This window comes from Hypomesus transpacificus, chromosome 11, assembly GCF_021917145.1.
Source record: "Hypomesus transpacificus isolate Combined female chromosome 11, fHypTra1, whole genome shotgun sequence".
In the NCBI taxonomy this organism is placed as follows: Eukaryota; Metazoa; Chordata; class Actinopteri; order Osmeriformes; family Osmeridae; genus Hypomesus; species Hypomesus transpacificus.
The window spans coordinates 6,503,455-6,525,705 of NC_061070.1; the positions used below are offsets into that span (position 1 = coordinate 6,503,455).

The window sequence follows — 22,251 nt, forward strand, 5'->3', positions numbered from 1 at the left end:
TCACGCATTTACTCATATTGCATTTTATGAATAATCTTTAAATGTATTTCTGGAAAACTGGCTATTATAACCCTGTGAAGCCTGACATATCAACTAATATCCAGAAACGTTTTTTTTGTTATTATAGCGTTTATTGGACCTTAAGTCAAAACATATTTAAAAATTCAAAATTTAATTTGCATATATGATATTTCATTTGTATCACATTTGATACATCAGGCATATTCGTCAATGTATTTATCGCAACACTGTTACTTTTTGAAACAATAACAAATGATTTTCACTGCTTTTGGAACATTTAAGGTGGTTTGGTTCTTTTTTTTCCCCCAAACAGGAACCTTTTTACAGTCTTTGTATTATACATATACCATCAGAAGCTGAACTTGTAAAGTGCAGACAGCATATCTGGGAGGTCAGTATCAGGTATTTAAATACCTGATACTGCCCGTAGGGCATTGAAAATCTACCAATTTGCAGAAGACATATCTAGGATCATATGCAACAGTTTTTTGGGGGAAAGTATTGCTCATGATAATGACGTAGAGGTCTCTGAAACTCATGTATCAAATATGATACAGATGGCGCTACAGGGTTAACAAGTTTACTAGAAGTGATCATAATATGTCAGTAACAACGTCCCTGTCTGAAGGGGTCATGTGACCGGTTGTGCGCGCTGTGTAGGTAGGGGAAAACCGCCTTGCACTCATCCACTCCAATCAATCGGATATTGAATGGCATTGATTGCTCAACAGGACTTATGATCATTTGATCCCTCTCGTGGTCGATTGCTTTAATAATCTATCAGTCCCACCACAATAGGTGCTTAAACGTTTAGAGACGTTTAAGCAGATTTCAACTTCCAGCTGCAGGCAACAAGTGTATGACTGATCCAAACGCAAGGCCAATAGTCGCAAACAACTTTATTTTACCATAAGAAAAAAAAAATATATAGCTGCAGCTATAATGATTCCTCATCAAAATAACAAAACATTGTAAAATGTACATAAAGAAGATTACACTTAACAACTGACAATGGAGTTTAAAAATATATTCTCTGAAATTGAGATTTTAACATGTACCTTTGTAATTACTGATGCAACGCTTTAAACAACTCAGCCACAATAACTTGATTGAATGACAGATTAATTTTGGATCAATTAATTGAAAAGGAATACGCCGTTCAATGCAGTCACAATATCGATCAAAATCAAACTTCCACACACATGATGCAAGAAATCCAATACCCATAATCTAATCCAAAAAGCAAACACTAATAGTTCTGGCTTTTTATGTAGCCTAGATAGTAATCCCCTCAGAGTAAAACATTAAAGTTATGGGTTATGTTTGGCATAACCTAAATGTGGGTAATTTTGGGCATCATCAGCTCTCGACGAAGGCGGTCGCCTTTTTTCTCCTCCCCTCCTTGACCTTGGAATTAATTAGCTGGTCTCTCAATGCAATTGACACCATCTTCTCGAAGAGAAACTCGGGTTCGGGGGAACCCAACTGTCCTGACGGGACGTTCGCAGCTGGCTACACGATGGACGCGTGGGGGAATTGGCGTTTCGTGTGTCTAGCGGCGCTCTCCGTGGAGGACGTTGAAGACATCTTTATATTCTAAACCGTGATTGCAGGCTTTCTGCTGTTTGGAGTAGGCGGTTGGTTTGTATATCGGAAAATCAAGGAAACGGCTGTGGCCATCAAAAGCCCCGTTAGGCTGCCCGACCTGGTTGATTCGGTGGGCAGATCTGTTGGAGCTCAGACTGTGAATTTACAACGCATGGATTACAACAGGGATACGTTTGCAGCTCTGCAAAGGAAGATCGAGGAGTTGGAGACCTTCATGAAGGGTGGACGTGAAAATGGAGTCGCGGCTACTCGTCTAAACAACTACACCAATCTTATCTACTTTCGGGCCCGTACCCAGCACAGGCCTTGGCCAAGTCCGTTGCTGGAAAACAACTCCCCCGGAGAGCGCTGAAGCGAGACTATCTTGCTCTTCCCTCCCCCCCCCCAACGACATCTGTGGTTTGGTCTCTGCCCGGGTCATGACCAAGGATGTCTCCTTGCCAACACAATCTGCATAGGGAGAATCGGACTGATTGTGGCCTAGGTTGAGGGCGCCAACCCAGACCTACTCACACATTAACTTCCACCTACTACAGATACCACCACCCCCCCCACCCCCATCCAATGCCTTCTACTGCTTGTTTCCCCAGGGTGGCTGGCGGGTCTGTGTCCAGCGCCTACCATGACTGCAGGTCCAGGGGTCTCATTTATAAAACTGTGCGTAGGATTCTTACTAAAAGTGTACGTACGCCCAAAAGCCTAAAATGGCGTACACACACAAAAATTCAGATTTATAAAACCGTGCGTATGCACACCTGTACGCAATGTTCCCTTTATAAATCACAGATTACGTCAGTGAATCTGCATTTTACCCCGCCCTGAACACACCCATTTACAACCAAAAATGTTCAATGCAAAGCACCTCTTGAACGCTAATCCAGTATATTAATGATCCTGTCATGCGATTGTTTTTAACGGTGAATCATGGCACATAACAACTTTTCAGACACTGTTAGCCTATTGGCGTTGGCCCGAAAACCACAGTATTTGGTGGCCGGTGGATCACCAATAAAAAACAGTGCAAGTGGTTTCAACTGTTCCAGTGATTCCGCGAGTCAGGATAAAAATTAAAAAAACAAAAGCGTTTTGTTATGAACAGTAATTATGTACTGATAACAAGGACGTAGAGTGTAGCGATTGCACAGGAGCTTAACAACTTTATTTCCAGTTTTTGACATATGATGATAAATGCACAATATTTAACAAATATATTTTGTTATATACTGTGTTCTGCAGTTATCCCTAAGGTAGGATATGTGATGTTATCCTGTATTCCATGCAGTCGGGGAATCTCCCCCTCCTGCACTCCCGTAGTGGACAATCTGATGGTGAAACAGCGCTGAATTTTGATTTCAAATTTGAGTTGGATTGTACAAGGTTTTTATGGAACAATTATCCCTCAGTACAAGCGCAAATAACACTGCTGGATTTAATCTTCATGATAATGATGAAATCAAGTGAAAAAAAACACGTTTGAGGAAAACAAAATATATTAATATTACGAGTAGAATCGTTCTTCCCACATTTACTTTATGCAGTCTGTCTGACTACAGTATGGTCATCTGCGTCGCCAATTCCAACTGTTTCGAAAATTTGCGTAGGCCTACGGGAGGGTCAGAGTTTGCGTGGAGGGCCGCGCATTCTACCGTCAAGTTAGTTTTTTATAAATCACAACCTTTGCGTGGAAAGTGGCGTATGCACATTTTCAGCCCCGTTTTGTGCGTATGCAAGCTTTATAAATGAGACCCCTGATGCTGCTTGTCTACCCCCCCCCCCCCTACTCCCCATTGCAAGTCATGTTTGTAAATGTTGTTGGGCTTATGTGCTGAGGTTTTTGCCTGTTCCCACACTGTACTCCTATAGGAGCATTGTATGGGGGTTGCCTTTTTCTCTCCTCCTCTCTCCTCATGTTATGCTGTAAGTTTTTTAGTTGGCGCCGAAAATTGCTGCCTAGGTAGGCTCTCCTGCCAAAGTAAATTCCTTGTCTGTGTAAACTTTCATGGCGAATAAACACCAATTCTGATTCTGAAATGTGGTTCTAGCCAGCTATTTAATCCTTTAAAAACATAATATTTAGTCATAATGTTCGCCATAGCGCTAGCCACAATGCAAATTTTCGCTATGTTAAACACTATTGACTAAGATAAAACTGAAGTAAAAGGATGTCATAGGGCTACATATACGGTAAATGCAATACATCGTCAACCAGCGTTGGCGGGATACCACTACTGTACAAATCACATTGGTTTTACGTATATGAATGCAATACATCCTCCGACCAGCAGTGGGTTAAGGCCCCTTGCACACTGAGTCCGAAATTCGTATCCGAAATGTTCGCACGTACAAGAAAAAAAACGTCAAACTTCAAAACGTCAAAAAAAAGTTCGGATCGGGTTCGATTTTCTGCGTTTTTTTCGCATCCTTATCCAGCATTTTAATAGGTTTTTTTCTCGCAGCACAGAGCACTGTATGACAAGAAAAGTGTGGATTATAAAGACAAAGGGTGTAGGAAGGTTTATATAGTATTGTGTTCAAGTTAGCTAAACAATAGCTTGTTGCTAATGTCATTCATTCATTCGTTGTCAAAAGTGATAACGTCGTCCCAACCAGGGTGTATTCATTCAGTTGCTAGTATACTTGGACTTTAACTAGAATACATGCAATGCCCTGGTCACCTAAATGACTGCAATAAACTACATAACAATATATATGTTAAGTTATAATATATGACATTAGATAATCAAACTGATCCACTGACATTCTGAGGTAAATTTTCAATTTCTCCGGATAATTTCTGAGCTCCTTGATAAGAGAGATGAAACTCTCCTTCCTCTCTGTGCAACTTCAGGATTGGATGGACCCAATAGGCTATTTCCTATTTCTCCTAATTTTTCTCTTTTTTATAAGAGAGGGCAACAAAACCATCAGCACTGCTTGACAAAGCCATTTAGTAATCTTTCAGTTTTTTTCCGCAAACGTTTAATAAATACGCATCAGACTCAGTGTGCAAGGTGTCTGTGCGTGACGAATTTTAGGCTGACGAATACGAAAAAAACTTATACGAAAAATTCTGACTCAGTGTGCAAGGGCCTTTAGGGTTAGTAATCCCTCGGTTACACCTGAAAAGAGGGGCCTGGGGAGAGAGGGGCCTGGGGACAGACATCCGGGCCTGAGGAAGGAGGCTGCAATTGGACCCTTCTCGCAATTGGACCCTTCTCATTGGCTTACGTATATAAATGCAATACATCCTCCGACCAGCGGTGGCGGTAATACCTCGGATACACGTGAAAAGAGGGGCCTGAGGAGAGAGTTCCGGTTTAGAGGGGCGCTGCAATTGGACCCTTCTCCATTTATAGGCTATCTGCATATTCATTTATGGGAGGAGGCAAGGCGGGGTCAGTGGCTCGCTCAAGTGCGGTCAATCTCACGTTGATTGTGATTTATAAAGGAAAGGTGCGCAGGACCTGGCGTACGACCAGTATTATACCGACCAAGTTTTGGCCGTACGCCATCTTCTGGTATTTAAGCTGCGCAATCTTTTAAACATAAGGCCCCTGGAGAAGCCGGCTGTGCTCCATTTTGCTCCTAGATTCAGACCTGACTCCCGGAAAAGTAGGGGAGAACCGAGACGAAAGTAACGTGGGACGAAAGTAACAAAGCGATTTGCATTCCAAGTTATGACAGCACCTTCAGCATGCAATCATTGATGGAACTGCCAAATTTCACGTAATGTCGTCATCATTCGCCGCGGTTAGGTGCGGAAAGCACTTTTTGAGTGCACAAAGTAAATTACTGAGCCGGTCCTTTTTTTCAAGTTGTGTTTCCTGTTTCATGTGTCACAGTAATGATCAATCTACAGGTTATTTAGTGCTGTAACACATTCTGAAGGTTGCCTTGTCAGAGTTTTTCAGCATAAAACTGTAAGGCAGATTTTCTGTGTACATGTACAGCCTGAGTATCTGTAAGGTCAAGAGGTCCTTTAGCGAGGCCTCCCTTGAGCAGAATATAGCACACAGCCCAGACAGTTAGGAGACTGTGTGGCAAATCATGTCCAAAACAGGGCTTATGTGATTAGCGACCACTTCACCTGCTGGTGTATGCTCTAGTGTATCAGTGTACTGACCACTTAAGGAAGAAATTCTGTGCATTCTATATCTGTACTGTCCAACTCATGTATTTAAGCATGGCTGAGAGGCAGAGTTTTCACTCATGCCATCAGTTTGTCTTGAACTGATTGTTTGATCCGGGCGCTCGACTAATAAACCAAAGTCAAACTCCTTTCCTTTGTCGTGACTCCTTCCGGCCTGCCTTCTTCAGAATAACCTCCTTATCAAGAAGTAAATCTGGTTTAAATGTCAGGAGTTCCTGTCGGGACGAAAGTAACACTTGTTCCTTTTACTTATTTCGCCAAGTCTTGCTTACTTCAGCGAGAGTTCTGTTCCATTAAGGTGGCTTATTCTAGTATAACTACGTAACCAAGGTAACTTATACTTCGGAACTAGCCTACTCCGTGTCAGGCTAAAAGTCGAGCTAAACTAAGATGTGTTGCAAATAATTTCAAACAGGCGGAAACAGAAACTCAAAAGACAGTTCCGTCGAGTACATTCCTGCGCGCAAAGCACTTTAGTCCGTGTTCGGAAACATATGTGTAGACTTTCGAAGTGCATACATTAATTAAATAATACTTAATGTATAACTTATACATTATACTTATACATAATATATAACTTGCTTTGGAGACACTGAAAATGAATGGGGTTAAACAGTGGAAAATACAATGTTTGGAACTATAGGTCGAATGTGACACGCTTTACTTTCGCATTCTTTGATAACAATGGGAGTCTATGGAAGTGTCGCAACTCTCTTTTTATATGGCTCTGGCCAAACCGTGCCAGTATTCTGCTAGCCAGAACAAAGGAATTGACCGGTTATGATGGTACAAAACATTTCTCAAGGACTACATTGATGAAGGACACTTAAGGGATGATAAGGATTCATGTGTGATAATGTGAGCTACATTTCTATATTTTCTGGATGATATATTTGATGTTTTCATGTAAGTTCCTTTTATGTTACCATAAGTCAGTCAACTTTGACATCAACTTTATTGTAACATACTAACTAAACAATTATCAATGTTGCATAGATACATTTTGAGGTACAGTATATGTAAGGTATAAACGTTTCTAAGATCGATCCTAAAGTTGTATTCCAGTTCACACTTATCTGTGAATTATCTTGGACACACCCAAGCCAAGAAATGATCAATGAACTGTTTTACCTGCAACAAGACCCTCCCCGTTTTCTCTGGATTATAAAAACTAGCGTCAAACGGTTGCTGACGCTTCTCCTTTGGATTAATTTGATTATTGTCCGTACAACACTGCTTAAGAAATTCGAGACAAAGGAAGTACATCACCATTGGATTATAAATCTTTGATGAAAGTCTTGTGATCTCACTAAACAGATCCGTTTGACTACGGACTTCGACCCACTTCAAACACACTGACAAAGTAAATGCGACTAGCTATATTTCTCAATTCTGTGACATTGGCATGAAGTAATAGACACATTGTGCGTGTTTGATTGACGACATGTGAACTGACTATGGTTAGTTAACCACGAGATTCCAGAAATTTAAGATAAGGCCTGATTCTCTCCCCACTCTCTTCTACTCTTACATTGTTTATCCCCGTGGTTACATTTATTAGCCCATTACAAATCATAATATTTCAGGATATAAATCATTGTGTATAATTTTAACTTGCGTAATCTATTCCCTCATGTTATCTGACCCGCTTTACACTTACAAATAATTAATTCCTTCAGACAACTAATTATTACATATTTAACTTAGGTTTCCTCTGTGTCCTAACCCTAATTTCGAGGTGGTGTCCCATGAACAATAGTAGATTATAGATCCAGTATTTCTATTCTTCAACGAGCAAACCCCGCTACATATGTTTGGCTTGTAATTGATTTCATTCATTTGACTATTATTAAATATCTATTTCCATTTAAGCTTACTGACCATTTTTGCTCTGATTTAACCCATAGACTCACCCAACTATTATTGTTAGGGATGCACAATAATATCTGCACGTCATCGGTATCGGCAGATAAAAGCTTCAAAACTTAATTATCGGCATCTGCAGATATGAAACTTTCTGCCGATGTACCTGGCCGATAAGGTGACGTGCAAATTATGCGCACGCGAAGCAAATGTTTAATTAAGCAATAAGCCCGTCGCGTTGTGCAAAACAACTCCCCTTACCTGTTCTAAAATCAGCGCAAAACACGGACTTGCGGGCTTTATTGCTTTTCTAAAACTGTTACTACAAATATTTGATATGGTTTCATAAATAAAGACAATCAAATTTAAGAAACAAAATAATTTAATAATAAACCGTCATTCTTCCGCCACTGCAAAGTATAGTTCCTACATAAATCGTTGCCACGCAACAGTTTGAAAACAGTGGACGGCCCATATCGTCTTTATAGTGCCGGCTTCATTCCTTGCCTTTGCTAACGCTTCGATTTCAGCCTCTGTCTTCTCTGCATGCCTCGTCTTTTTAAACTCTTTCTCCTCCATTCTGTTAATAGTCTCCCACCACTTGTTAAACGTCAGCCCACCCAGCAAATCAAAATTCAGAACAAATGTTGCCACTCTCTTTACGACTAGGTTGCTTGCTACCGTGTAACTTGTAACGTCTTTTTTTATTTGAAATATTCGATGCGCAGTAATATGGAATGTTATGTTATGAGGACAACTTGAAAGGTTATTTAAGCAATAAGCCCCAAAAGGCCGTGTTTTGCGCTGATTTTAGAACAGATAAGGGGAGTTGTTAGGCACGATGCAAAGCGGAGTGCCAAAAACCCCCTTACCTGTTCTAAAATCAGTGTGATCTGTCAATCACCCTGGGATCTGCGATGGTGACCCCTTCATCCTCTGCCAGGAACCTTGGGGTTACCATGGATGACGAGCTCTCCCTCACGGCCCACATTGCCGCAGTGTCCCGGTCTTGTAGATTCACCCTCTACAACATCCGGAAGATCAGGAGATACCTGTCTGAGCACTCCACACAGCTGCTAGTCCAAGCAATGGTCCTCTCCAAGTTGGACTACTGCAACTCGCTGCTCGCTGGTCTCCCAGCATGTGCAACCCGCCCTCTTCAGAGGATTCAGAACGCAGCGGCCCGCCTGGTCTACAATCTACCCAGACGCTCCCATGTTACCCCGCTCCTCATCTCTCTCCACTGGCTACCCATCAACGCCCGTATCAGATTCAAGACCCTGGTACTGACCTTCCAAGCAGTGAACGGGACTGCACCCGACTACATCAAGTTTCTCCTGCAACCTTACACCCCCACCCGTCACCTACGGTCTTCCTCAGACAACCGCCTGGTGGTCCCACCGCTCAAGACTGCCAGGTCCCAACACAAGCCCTTCTCCTGCCTGGCCCCCCAATGGTGGAACCAGCTCCCCACCTCCATCAGGGACACCGACTGTCTCCCCACCTTCAAGAAAAGGCTCAAGACACACTTGTTCTGGGAGTACAACGGCACTTAGGAGTGCTTGGCTGGACCTGTTGCTAGTTTCCTCCAGGATCACAATGACTCTTATTGAGTGACTTGTTGCTCTTGTAGGTTGGTTATAACGAAGTTAAGTCTTGTAATCGCTGTGAAATATTTTACTGTTGATTGTTCTTCCACAGGTACAGTCCTGCACTTTTTGTGGTTCATGTTGTTTTAATTTGTAAACTTGTATAACTGCATGCTCTTATGGGTCTTCCCTTTTGGCACTTGTTTAGTTTTCCACAATATATGCTTCATGTTTTGGCTGCTTGCAATGTTTGGGACTACCTCGTTGTTATGATCAGTGACCTATGCTCTTTTGTAAAGCTCTCTCTTGGAAGTCGCTTTGGATAAAAGCGTCTGCTAAATGCATAAATGTAAATGTAAATGTAAACCACGGACTTGCGGGGCTTATTGCTTTTCTAAAACTGTTACTACAAATATTTGATATGGTTTCATAAATAAAAACAATTAGAAACAAAATAGTTTAATAATAAACCGTCATTCTTCCGCCCCTACAAAGTATAGCCAGATGGACACCTTTGCTGTGTTTTTTTTATGGAATGTCAAAGAATGTTATGAGGACAACCTGTAAGGTTATGCTTACAACGGCATGGAACGCGATATAGCCAATCAGAATCAAGGATTGGAACGATCAGTTTTAGAAGTTACTGTGAGCGCCAACAACATGATTCAACATGTCAGCTGTGTGGCAGGACTTCCACAGTATCAAAGGATGATGACAAAATGGCTATTTGCGGAGTTTGTTAAGTGTCAGTGATGCGATACATTTTAAGTTTACAGAGTTACAGCTGCATTTCTGTGCATATGTGTCAAGAATGTGTCATTGTCAACACACAGTTTTAAGGAAACTGTAGTTGTTCAAGTTCAAGGAGGTACTGTTCAAGTATGAAAATTGTGACCTGAAAATATAAATAAATCTGCCATATGTGAAATCATTCCAATAGTTTTCATGAGTGAATGTCTATTTCTAAAATGATACAAAGCAAGTTTTTAATGTCCTGTATCTACAGCAAGTACCCCATCATAATAACAGATTAATTCTAGTACAGGAGAGACTTTTCAATAATTAAAAAGCAGAGGTGTATATATCGGTATCGGCATCGGCAATCGGCCAAAATGAGCTTGTAAATATCGTCATATCGAATATCGGCTAAAATTCAATATTGTGCATCCCTAATTATTGTGGCATTATTTGGTTAATGTTAATACACTGTTCAGTTTCCCCTCTTCCTTTAAACCATAGGGGAATAGTTTTGGTTGTTTGGCAAATATTAAACCCCCTACACTAGTAATTTTGCCATTAGTTATTTTTTTCTTCTTTCAACTCAATGCATCAGTAAAATATCTTCAAACTTATTTGAGATTGTTTTTGTTCTTTTGGAAGTAATTGTACTATAAGCACTTTGGTACTGGTAATTTCCTTGGAAAAGCTAAGGGTTTTGTTCGATTTTAAAAATCAATCAACTTTATTAATCACATTTATATTCTTTATTCTTTATTAAAGCACATTTAAAAAACCACAGGGGAAGCCAAAGTGCTTTACATTGAGACAGAAACAGGGTGTCTACAGGTATAAACAAGTTAAATTTAAGAATTTAAAGAATTTAAGCCCTTTTAATAGCCTACCACTTCCAAATGAAATTTAAGACCAAACTTACAATGGAAATACATATCAAAAGTGGAAATGTACAGTAATCTTTCTAAATAAACACTATACTGTTTACTATACTGTTCAAAATGAACAGTATAGTAAAATGACAATAATCGGTTGAGTTTAAGAACATTTACTAAATGTGTGTAATTGCTCAGAGGTCAGATGGCATTGTTGGCATTGTTGGAGGTCAGATGGCAAATATTCACATCAATATATTATTTCAATATTGTCCAGTTGCCAGATCTTGTATGAAACGCATCCTACTCACATACTACATAGGCTATCATACAATTTTCAACCCATTTGTGACCGCAACCAGAGCCCGTCTATATTAAACACTCTGCCACAACCTACAACCCAGTTGCGCTGTTGATATCTCCGCAGGTAGGTGGGAGAATTTGAATAATACACGGTTGAATTTTGATTACAGAATCACTTGTAGAAATGGCAAAAGTCTCAGGGGTGCTACGGCCCAAAAAATACGAAATATAGCTGCAAATTAACAGTAGGCTACACAGTAGCGGACTGGCCATCGGGAGCACCGGTAGAATTCCCGATGTGCCGAAGCACTTCTGGGCCCGAGGGCCGCTTGCCTTATAATTTTTTTTACTACTAATAAAAATTTCGGCAGAAGATTGAGCGACACGGTTGGCCAGCAACACGGTTGGCCGGTGTTACGTCCCAACTGGTTCCAAATTCAACTGGTTCCCCAGCTGTGCGTGCACCTATCAGTCCTCCTCCATCACCAGATTCGTCACAAATTCGCAAACATATTACTGGCGATTTTCAAGTCGGATGTCATATTTGCTGCGGCAAATATGAAAGTAGGCCAATAGCCTACGTGCGCACTACATTAGGCTACCATTTGCTACAAAATAAATGGAGACAAAATAAAACATTTGCAGGCTCGCATGAAGTGGGATTCGATCCCACTAGAGCAAAAATACGTTCACACGTAAGTCCGTTGACTTACACCGCGTGCCATACCAGGTCTGAGATGCAGGCAATATGATTACGTACTTGTTAACTACGTTGGCCTTCAGGTAACATTTTGATTTGGCTTCTTCTGAATCAACTGGTTCCCATAGACACTACCCGAATGTAGGCTACTAATCACGTATTTGGGGTTGTTCCGAGGCAATAGCCGTATTTACCACGACATCAAAGCTCCTTCTGACACCACATATTAAAAATTCATACGCAGAACGTCGCTGCAAACCCAGACAATACGATCAAAATACGCGTAACACAACATGGAAACATTCGTTTCCTATGCGATTTGTGTAGCCTATGGCTGAGTGTTTCTTCGCTATATCTTTTGAAATCAATTCATTTCATAATTGAATATTCTGAACAAATGTAGTGAGCGCTACATTACAGCCAAGCACACCATAATAAATGGAAGCTAAGAAAATAAAAGATTCAAGTTGGATTCGATACCACGAGCAAAAAACACCTACATTACTACAAACCTTTGCATTATACCGTGAGCCATTGAAAGCACATAAGTCGGTCACAAAATTTTTAATAAAATTGGCCTTCAGGCAACATGTTGTTTTGGTTCTTCTGAATCAACTAGTTACCGTAGACACCACCCGAATGTAGGCTACTCATCACGTACTTGGAGTTGTCTCAAGGCAATAGCCATATTAACCACGATATCACAGACTCTTAGGCTAATGACACCACATATTGCGAAGTAATACTTAAATCGTCGCTGCATGATATAGAAACATGGGCACAGACATGATCATACTTCTGATAATCATGGCAAAGTAACCCTAACAGGTAACCAGCTGTTTTGGGTGAACTCCAGTAGCCTAACCCCAAAAGATAGGTGGTTAATATGGCTATTGCCTTGGAACAACTCCAAGTACGTGATGAGTAGCCTACATTCGGGTGGTGTCTACGGTAACTAGTTGATTCAGAAGAACCAAAACAACATGTTGCCTGAAGGCCAAGTTTATTAAAAATTTCGTGACCGACTTATGTGCTTTCAATGGCTCACGGTATAATGCAAAGGTTTGTAGTAATGCAGGTGTTTTTTGCTCGTGGTATCGAATCCAACTCGAATCTTTTATTTTCTTAGCTTCCATTTATTATGGTGTGCTTGGCTGTAATGTAGCGCTCACTACATTTGTTCAGAATATTCAATTATGAAATGAATTGATTTCAAAAGATATAGCGAAGAAACACTCAGCCATAGGCTACACAAATCGCATAGGAAACGAATGTTTCCATGTTGTGTTACGCGTATTTTGATCGTATTGTCTGGGTTTGCAGCGACGTTCTTCGTATGAATTTTTAGTATGTGGTGTCAGAAGGAGCTTTGATGTCGTGGTAAATACGGCTATTGCCTCGGAACAACCCCAAATACGTGATTAGTAGCCTACATTCGGGTAGTGTCTATGGGAACCAGTTGATTCAGAAGAAGCCAAATCAAAATGTTACCTGAAGGCCAACGTAGTTAACAAGTACGTAATCATATTGCCTGCATCTCAGACCTGGTATGGCACGTGGTGTAAGTCAACGGACTTACGTGTGAACGTATTTTTGCTCTAGTGGGATCGAATCCCACTTCATGCGAGCCTGCAAATGTTTTATTTTGTCTCCATTTATTTTGTCGCAAATGGTAGCCTAATGTAGTGCGCACATAGGCTATTGGCCTACTTTCATATTTGCCGCAGCAAATATGAGATCCGACTTGAAAATCGCCAGTAATATGTTTGCGAATTTGTGACGAATCTGGTGATGGAGGCGGACTGATAGGTGCACGCACAGCTGGGGAACCAGTTGAATTGGGAACCAGTTGGGACGTAACACCGGCCCCCCTTTCCCCCAGGATGGTTGGTCTACAATGACAGATCGAAAGCTAGCTAGTAGAGACAATATAAAAATTGAAAACCAGGCCAAGAAACGTAAACACCTTCACTAGACAATGTTTTACCAATTGAAAAGGCGGCTATGTTTGTTTGTTATACATAAAGCTTTATGCGAGCATTAAGCGTGGAAGTCCCTATAACTAGCATCCCATCAGGCACAGAAGTTGCATGCATTAGCAGGGCGCTTGCTGTGGTGGCGTATTCGGCTAGCAGGCGTGCAGCAGAGTTCTGCACAAGCTGCAGACTGGCAAGGGAAGTGTGACTGATCCCTATGTACAAGGAGTTACAATAATAATTTTTTATAAAGGGCCAATAATTGTGACCTTAACTGTATGTGATATCCTGTACCTCTGCAGCTAGGCTTGGTTTGGTTCCAGGAGCCCTCCTTGGTGCACAGCAACAGAGCACCATTTGCTGGCTCCATTAGATGGCCTGGGTTACATCGGTACTCCACTGTGCTGTTGAAGAAGAAGTCACTTCCTGTGTATATGCCGTTTGCCAGAGGACCAGGGTCACCACAACTGATCACTAGCGGGGAGGCAGAGAGACAGCAAATAGTTCAACTTTAACTGCAAATCAATATATTAGAATCTTACTCTCACACACCTGCAGTTTACACATTGCTCACATAAAGCCACAGATCTGATTGATAATAAATACAATAAATACTAGCCATTTTCACAGTCTCTATGGTCAACCTAACAGAGGCGAGAGCCCTATGTACAGTGATGGCTATTGACACTGTGGACCTATCTGTGCAGTGACAGTGACTCATCAGTTCTTATTGTGTTTTATTGATGACTGCAATGCTTTTGATCATGTTAATCATAAAAAGTTGTTAAACTGAGTCAAAGAGGGGTGCCCAAATATATTGCAAGAATTCATGCATTTTGGAATGTCCATCAGACCATGTAAGTAAAATGTTGGCAATTGTGTCTCAGCCCCATTTGGTGTTAAAGTTGGTGTCCCCCGTAATTTTTTACGTATGGATGATCTGTTCATGCAATTAAAAAATCTGTAATAAAGAGTGCATGATTAGTATTGGTATATTGTTATGCATGCAGGTGATCTTGTAGTCTTCAGTCCAAATAGTGCTTTGTGTGGAAAATTACATAAAACATTATGACACATGATGATATTTATAGGAAATGTGGGTGTAACAAACAATGTTTCGCACTACCCTTTACCAATCCAAGCTAAGACACACTGCTACAGTTGTCTAAACCATAATAATTGATTGTGTTTGACATTTATTCTGTGTGCTGTTCTTGTCTTTTAGTCTTTTAGTGTATCTGGACCCTAAAGCCCAATTTATACTTAGGTCGCAGACACTTTTGAAAAGGTCGCCGACAGAAATGGCGTCACGGTCGACACTTTTAACCGTCGCTTGAAAGTGTCGCCTACCAGGAGAAATTTCTACTGGCGCTGATGTCGTCACATTGTGTCGCGCAAGTTTGATTGGCTAGATAGACGGCACGCGTCGTTGACTGCTTTGTTTTAAATTTTCAGTGAACGCTCAACAGCTGTTTAAGATGGAAGGAATAAAGGAGAGATTGGCAGAGCAAGTTAGAACATATCCACACCTTTATAATGCCTCTCAAAATTAGCTACAGCCATTTTCTCTGATCGATCACCTAGGCTACAAAGCGTAAACAATGTAACCATAGCTATGAATGTAACGGTAAAATGATTCTGTTTACGTCACGCGAACCTTTAGCACAGGCGACTGTTTGCCGAAGTATAAATGCAGCAGCCTGAGCGACACTTTTTTTTTTTTCGTCGGCGACCATTTCAAAAGTGTCGGCGACAAAAGTATAAACTAGGCTTAAGTCCAGCAAGCCAGGCCACCATATCTATACTGTGTTGGGTGTGGGCTGTCAAGGTGTCTGTCTACCTGTGCTTTGATGGGCATGGCCCGTTAATGTGTCGGTTCTGTGCAGTGATGGACGCCTGTCTAGTTGGGGAAATACCTGTGCAGTCGGGGGCATGTCCGGTCCAGGTGCCGTTGGTGGTACAGTGTCGGGTGGTGAGTCCGGAGGTCTTGTAGCCCACCCAGCAGGCATAGGCCACAGAGTTGGAGAACACTATGCCATCGCTGAACACAATCTTACCATGAGCCGGGGTACCGGGGTTACCACAAGACACCGCTAAAGGGGACAACCATACAGTGTCACCATAACAATCATAGATGAGTTACCATAGCAACACACATGAGTAAGAGTTGTAAACACAAGTCTTTTGTAATACATTGTTTGTGGTCATGCATGAGATTTGTATAGATGTATAGATAGATAATTTAGAATCAAGATTCAGCATTAAATTGGGAACATTATTATATACAGGCACAATCACATACACACAAAATTATTTCATATAGCATAACATGGCACCCGGCGATAAAAAACGTCCTCCTACTTCCCCTCTCTTCAGTTATAAGTCTAAATACGTGTTTATGGTGAATCTGAGCACGTATTCCGGAAAAACGGCAACACGGCTGTAGCAGCAAAGGAGAAACAATTGGCATGGGAGACAATTGCTGATGAGTCAATGCATATTTTTGAATGCAGTAGCCTAGTCCATACTTAGAACATTTAACCATAACCAGACATTTGTCTGTTAATATTACAGTTGAAAAAGTGGTGGAATGTAATCCTACGGGTGCAAAGCACTTAGCATCTTAAAATTAAATATAAAAACATACTACGATCAGCTCAAATTGAATTTGAGGTTGTATGTGAAATGTATGTGTTTTAAGTGCGGTTTGACTTGTAAGGCTTCAACAGTTCTGGTCAAAATGATTGGCACACCTTAATTTTAAGTACAAAATTCAGAATATCTTAATAAATGAATGCAAATTAACCAATTAACCAATTGATTATACAAATCTGAAATTCCCCTGTGGCCCCGGTGAGACGTGGGACCTGAGAGTGCGCATGTTTGGAAGTATTCAGGTTAGAATCCTATATATAGTACATATTAATACTAAAGTGGTTCAACTCCGGGGTAGATGCATCAATTTTGAGATACAGTTTGAGTCTGTTATGTATTGACAAATACAAGTTATGTGAAAATTTGGGTTCATGTGGTTGAAGTCCTATAAATTATAGGGAAGGTTCAACTTGAGCGAAAAGTGTGTGAACAGAAAACGGAGTATATAAGAGAAATATAAAGTTTTTACGCATTGGTGGTTCAGTGGTATAATTCTTGCGTGACACGTGAGAGATAGCAGAACAATTCTTGGTCAAGGAGTTTGGTTGTTTGTTTATTTTGATTTGTTGTGTGGGTGAAAAGAGGGAGAGTAAATATTTTAAAGTAAGAAGTATGATAGTGAAGATGTGATCAGTTAACAATAATTAAAGATAAGGATTACTTTATTACTTTTATACTGTTTAAAATGTTCTGAATATAATAAACAATCTTTGATCTATACCCTGCTATATTAAGCTCATGAGAACCTTGGTTATGTCCAGGAGAGAAAGATACCTATCTATTAGTTATGTTTCTTGTATCATTGATAAACTGTCATTATGCCGTTTTCTTATGCCTGCATAGCCATAAGTTAGTTATTTGTAAGGTGCAACTAGGAAATGCCTGTGACACTAGTGTAGGTCAGAGGTCACAATATTACCAAATTGTATAATGCCTTGCAACTTTGAATGAGGAAAATAGGAGGAGCGTCTAGGCCATTTCTAGGAGCCTTATCTAAACACCTAAACCAAAGCTGTCTAGCATGCGTTTTTTTTCTGTGCTTGCAAAGACTATGCTAATTGTCTCGTATCCTCCCATATTGTGATACCATAGCTCCCTTGATATCTTGTATTTTTTGTCCAGTGTTCTGTGATACTCAACTTGATTGTATCAGACACCTGCACCAGAGAATGTCTAATAAAGAGAGAACTCCCACTCTCGGGAAACTTCCGGGTTCTGAACTGGTTGCAGTTCCACTCAAATTCCATATGAGGGCGCTAACAGTCGAGTGCAGAATGAATGGAGGTCTATGTAGCTATACCCCTCAAAATCCACTTTTCTCAGGATATGATTTTTTGTCTAGTAATTTGAATTCTGAATTCGCAAGGGGAGGCAAAAAAAACACACACCACGGGGTGTTAGATTTTTTTTAAAGTCGCCTTTCTGTTCTAAAAAGCCTTTGAAAATGGCATTGACGTCATACACATCGTACGACCAGAGCTACTGCTTGACGGCAAGCTCTGGTTACTTCCACTTTACTCTCGAGGCATCGACAACACAGCTGACAGGTTAGGCTCTCCCTGTCAATACAAATGCTAGAAAGAGTTTTGGCTTGCTAATGTTGTTGCTAATGTTGCTAATGCTCTGACATTCTGGTTCTGCTTCGGAAGCCATCAAGCGGGATCTCTGGTCGTAGTCAGTCCTTCACTAACCAATCAACATTCGTTAGCAGAATGCTAGTGTGTTATGGGCAACAACGACTTACCCCGTAAGAAATCGAAAGGACATAAGTACTCGTTCATTCAACTTTTGACCTGTAATCCATGTTGAACATGCAAAAACTATAATCAAATCTGAGATTTATCAACGTCAATCAGGCGAAAGAGACACATTTAGCCGTTTAGCTCCATAGACTCCCATTCATTTTGCACTCGACCGCGATCACTCCGGGTGGAACTCTGGTGGAACTGCAACAAAATTCGGTACAATGGGGCTTAATAGGGAGTGGGCAGGCTCTCCTTAAACAGGCTCTGCCTGCATCGTACATATGTGTAATAAATACGTAAATTTTGTTTTGAACTTGAAGCTAATCACTTCATTGACTTGGTATTTTCACAGCAATTGATCTAATACGTCTTCAATAGATACAAAATAAAAATCACAAAATGATTTTGTTTTTCTTAACTTTGATTTAAGAAGTTGGTTATTTGTAGTGTTGGGCTAGCTATTTGGAAAATGTAGTGAGCTAAGCTACCAGTAACTCTACATAGAATTAGGGGGTCAGATGGCTGAGCGGTTAGGAAGTCGGGCTATAAATCCGAAGGTTGTTGGTTCGATTCCCGGCCTTACAAAATGACGTTGTGTCAAGGCACTTCACCCTACTTGCCTCGGGGGGAATGTCCCTGTACTTACTGTAAGTCACTCTGGATAAGAGCGTCTGCTAAATGACTAAATGTAAAATTAAGCTTCACTAGACTAAACCTACTGCCAATGTAGTAAGCTACAGCAACATGTCAAAAGTAGTTTATTACATCTAAGCTTTTTGGGGGGGGGGGTATTGAACCAACTTCATTATGTGGATGAATGTAATTTATGCTTCTGTTGAACAAAAATACAATCAATACTTCAGATAAAATAAGTAATGATAATGATGAACATATATTCCAAACATATGATTATTCACCAGGGCGTGACATTGTCTAGAGAATGAGAAGAGGGTCATTGTCAAGAGAATGTATTCTTTTATGAGAAGAGGAATACAAGAAGTCAGCATACTGCACAGGGGTGCACAGGGTGATTGCCCAACTGCAGAGAATGCGGAGTTAGCATGGTCAACGCCAGTGAGAACTACCAGATAGGGGAGGCGAAATAACTACACCATGGGATAAGGAGAGGGTACAATGGGCCTCAGAACTCTGAGAGTCAACACCAAGAGATAAGGAGAAGATTCATTAGGCCGCACAACTCTGTGGGTCTAGAGGAGGCAGAACCGGTTTTAGACTGTGGAGAATGTATCTTTTTGCACCTGGACATCATCAGACCTTTTGGAATGCCCCCCTTGGACATCATCAGACCTTTGGACTTCCCACCTTAACTGCCTCCTAACTCCTTCTGAAACCTAATAGGATGAGGACATCCCCTTCCCATCATGGTGGCCAATCACCTGACAGACAACTCCCACTCAGGATGGGTACAAGACCTGTGTTCCCTGCGGAGCCCAGGTAGAACATGGCAAGGCAGAACTCTCTCAAAGACTTTTGACAAGACTGTTCTCACAAAGGCCTTTGTCTTCTCTACTCTACGAAATGAGACTGGTAACATTCACTGGTATCGCCGAGACTCGATCTAGACTGAGACACTGCGGTGTATTAATTGTTTGACCTGCATCAATACTTATTAAACTACAAAGAACTTGTATTGGCTTTTAACATTAAATTCTTCTCCATCCAATTAAAAGGCGACAATTCCAAGTCAATGGTATCTCAGTGATCAATAAAACTGTCAGTCAAACAAATAGGCATGCAAAATTGTTCAGTTCAATTGTTTATGAATTTACTTTGCTCTCACTGTTCAAAAAACAATTTGGCAACAAAAACAAACAAACAAAAAAACCTGTGTTTCACATAATAACAAAACCAGGTGTCGAAAGTGTGTGTATGTTCATCTGTGTGTGTGCGAATGCACCTGTGTTTGCATGGGTGTGCTAAATTTTGACTTGGGCACATTTGCAGGACAAACTGTAAGTTGTAAACTCAATAACTCAGCTCAAACCACAGTACCAAAATAATAAAGACCTGCTCCAAACAGTAACAACATGGCAAAAAAAACATGTCCTCTAAATAACATTTGGTGTGTGTGTGTGAGAATGAGATCTCTCTCTCTCCAACGACATGTTCTGCCATTACATATCAAAGTTTTTTCCTCACTAGAGGAAGAGGTGGCCAGACTGGAGCCTGATCCTTCTCACAAGAGGTGTTTGTTCATGCGACACAATTGAAGCTTTCTAAAATTTACATTGGAAAGACGGTTTCTCTCTGGTCGGAAAATGAATTTTCCTACACTGAAGAGTCAAGCTGCACTAGCAGGGACTCCTATGTTGTACTTCAAGAAGATCTTCATCCTCGGTTTGTTTTGGAATGCATTGACAAGGTTGGTTTCGGTTGATTGCAAGTAGCTGCCCTTCATTCAGAACGGTTTCTTGTTCTCGGTGAAGGGAAGTATCCAGTTACTTCATCGCATTATCAGTTTGGTCCTCGCCATCTGTCTGCATGTAATCATCTGGAGATTGAGATTTAAGCAGGTTTACTTCTGCTTTCAGGTTGGACACAACATCAACTTCGGCTACTGGTATGGAAAAAGAGACTTTCGTTCATCTTCCGTTTTGTGCTTTACGGAAACATGGCTGAGTGAAATGATCCCAGACTCTGCGCTACAGCTAGCAGGTTTCAAACTGCTGAGAGCGGATCGTGACTCCCTGCTTTCTGGTAAAACGAAAATGCGTTGGTATTTGTTTTTTTCATTAACATTGGCTGGTGTGAAGATGTGACAGTGATTCTGCAGCATTGTTCTCCTGATCTGGATTTATTTTTTATTAACTGTAAACCTTTTTACTTGCCACGTGAGTTTGCTTCATTTATACTGGTCGGGGTCTACATGCCCCCTCAGGCTAGCGCCAACGAGGCTCAATATGTGCTCGCCAACCAGATAGTCGGTGATCGCGCCGGCGCGATCAGAGCGCAGGTCGGCTTTAGGACCGCGCAGCATGAAAACCAAGTGAAGCAGAGGGCTGCTGTCGATTTCATGCGGAAGTGCAGACTTGAGGCTACGTTTGAGTGTTTGATTTTTGTAAATCCGCCAAGTAAAACTTAAGATATGATCATTTCAATTTCATGAAGTAAGTGCGTCAAAAAATGCGCTCTTTTATGCGCGCGTTGCATTTATTTTAATATTTTTCTCGTTTTTTGTCCAAAAATGAAACGGAGAAAAACGGTGGATTCTGCTGACTCATAGCAATAGGATGCAGGAGAAAGCGAGAGGACAAAGAGACGTCTAAGAAAAAACTAATTAGGTTTATTATGACTAGTTTTTGAAGTATTTTGAGTAATTTGGGGGCGATTTTGAGTAGTTTAGTTATATATTTGGACTTATTTGGGGGGAAATGAGGCGGACACGCTGTCTAACATGCCGTCAACTTGTTATTTCAACCGAAGAGCAAAAAAAATAAAATAAATAGACGACCAAGATTTTTTGCAACCAACGAGTGGTGAGAAAAACATTTATTGCTTTCGTTTATCTTATTATATTATTCTATTCTACTTCACTGTAGTACAAATGCCTCAGAACATCTTGATTTTTGAATCTTTTACATCTTTGATTTTTTTTAATTGACATACAGAGAATAAATAGCCATTGCCACGGAGGTCAAAGAGAAAGTTATAAATGAGCCAAGTATGATATCTAGTGGCGAAAAAAAGGTAGTTCAGCCAAAAATATTGTTTTCATTTTTTCATTTGTTTCATATTTTGTACAGTTATTATTGACAAATATACATGAATAACAGTGCATATGGATAGACCTGCTCTCTTTGTAAATAGCTTGATTATATCTAAACTTTACCTTTTTATGTTCACATATACAACTTGTGCTTCAACTTCAAACTTTTGAAATGCTTCTGTGTGTGTGTATTATAGTAAAAAAAACATAATTTTCCCACACGCAGCTTGTGTTTTTGTGTCTGTTTGGGTCCAGTATGTTGAAAAGTATGCCAAAGTGAAAAACTTAATTTAACAGGTCTTGTAGA

At 40.6% G+C, this 22,251-nt stretch overlaps 1 protein-coding gene across 1 annotated transcript in view; it reads right to left on the bottom strand.

The window, feature by feature from the left end:
• The window catches only part of LOC124473714 (CUB and sushi domain-containing protein 1-like), a 386,561-nt gene that overhangs the window by 12,019 nt on the left and 352,291 nt on the right, over nt 1–22,251 (bottom strand). Inside the window, exons 58-59 of the mRNA XM_047029350.1 lie at nt 15,734–15,910; nt 14,112–14,291 (exon numbers count right to left, since the gene is read on the bottom strand). Coding sequence (XP_046885306.1) covers nt 14,112–14,291; nt 15,734–15,910 — 357 coding nt within the window. The remainder of the gene's footprint in view (nt 1–14,111; nt 14,292–15,733; nt 15,911–22,251) is intronic.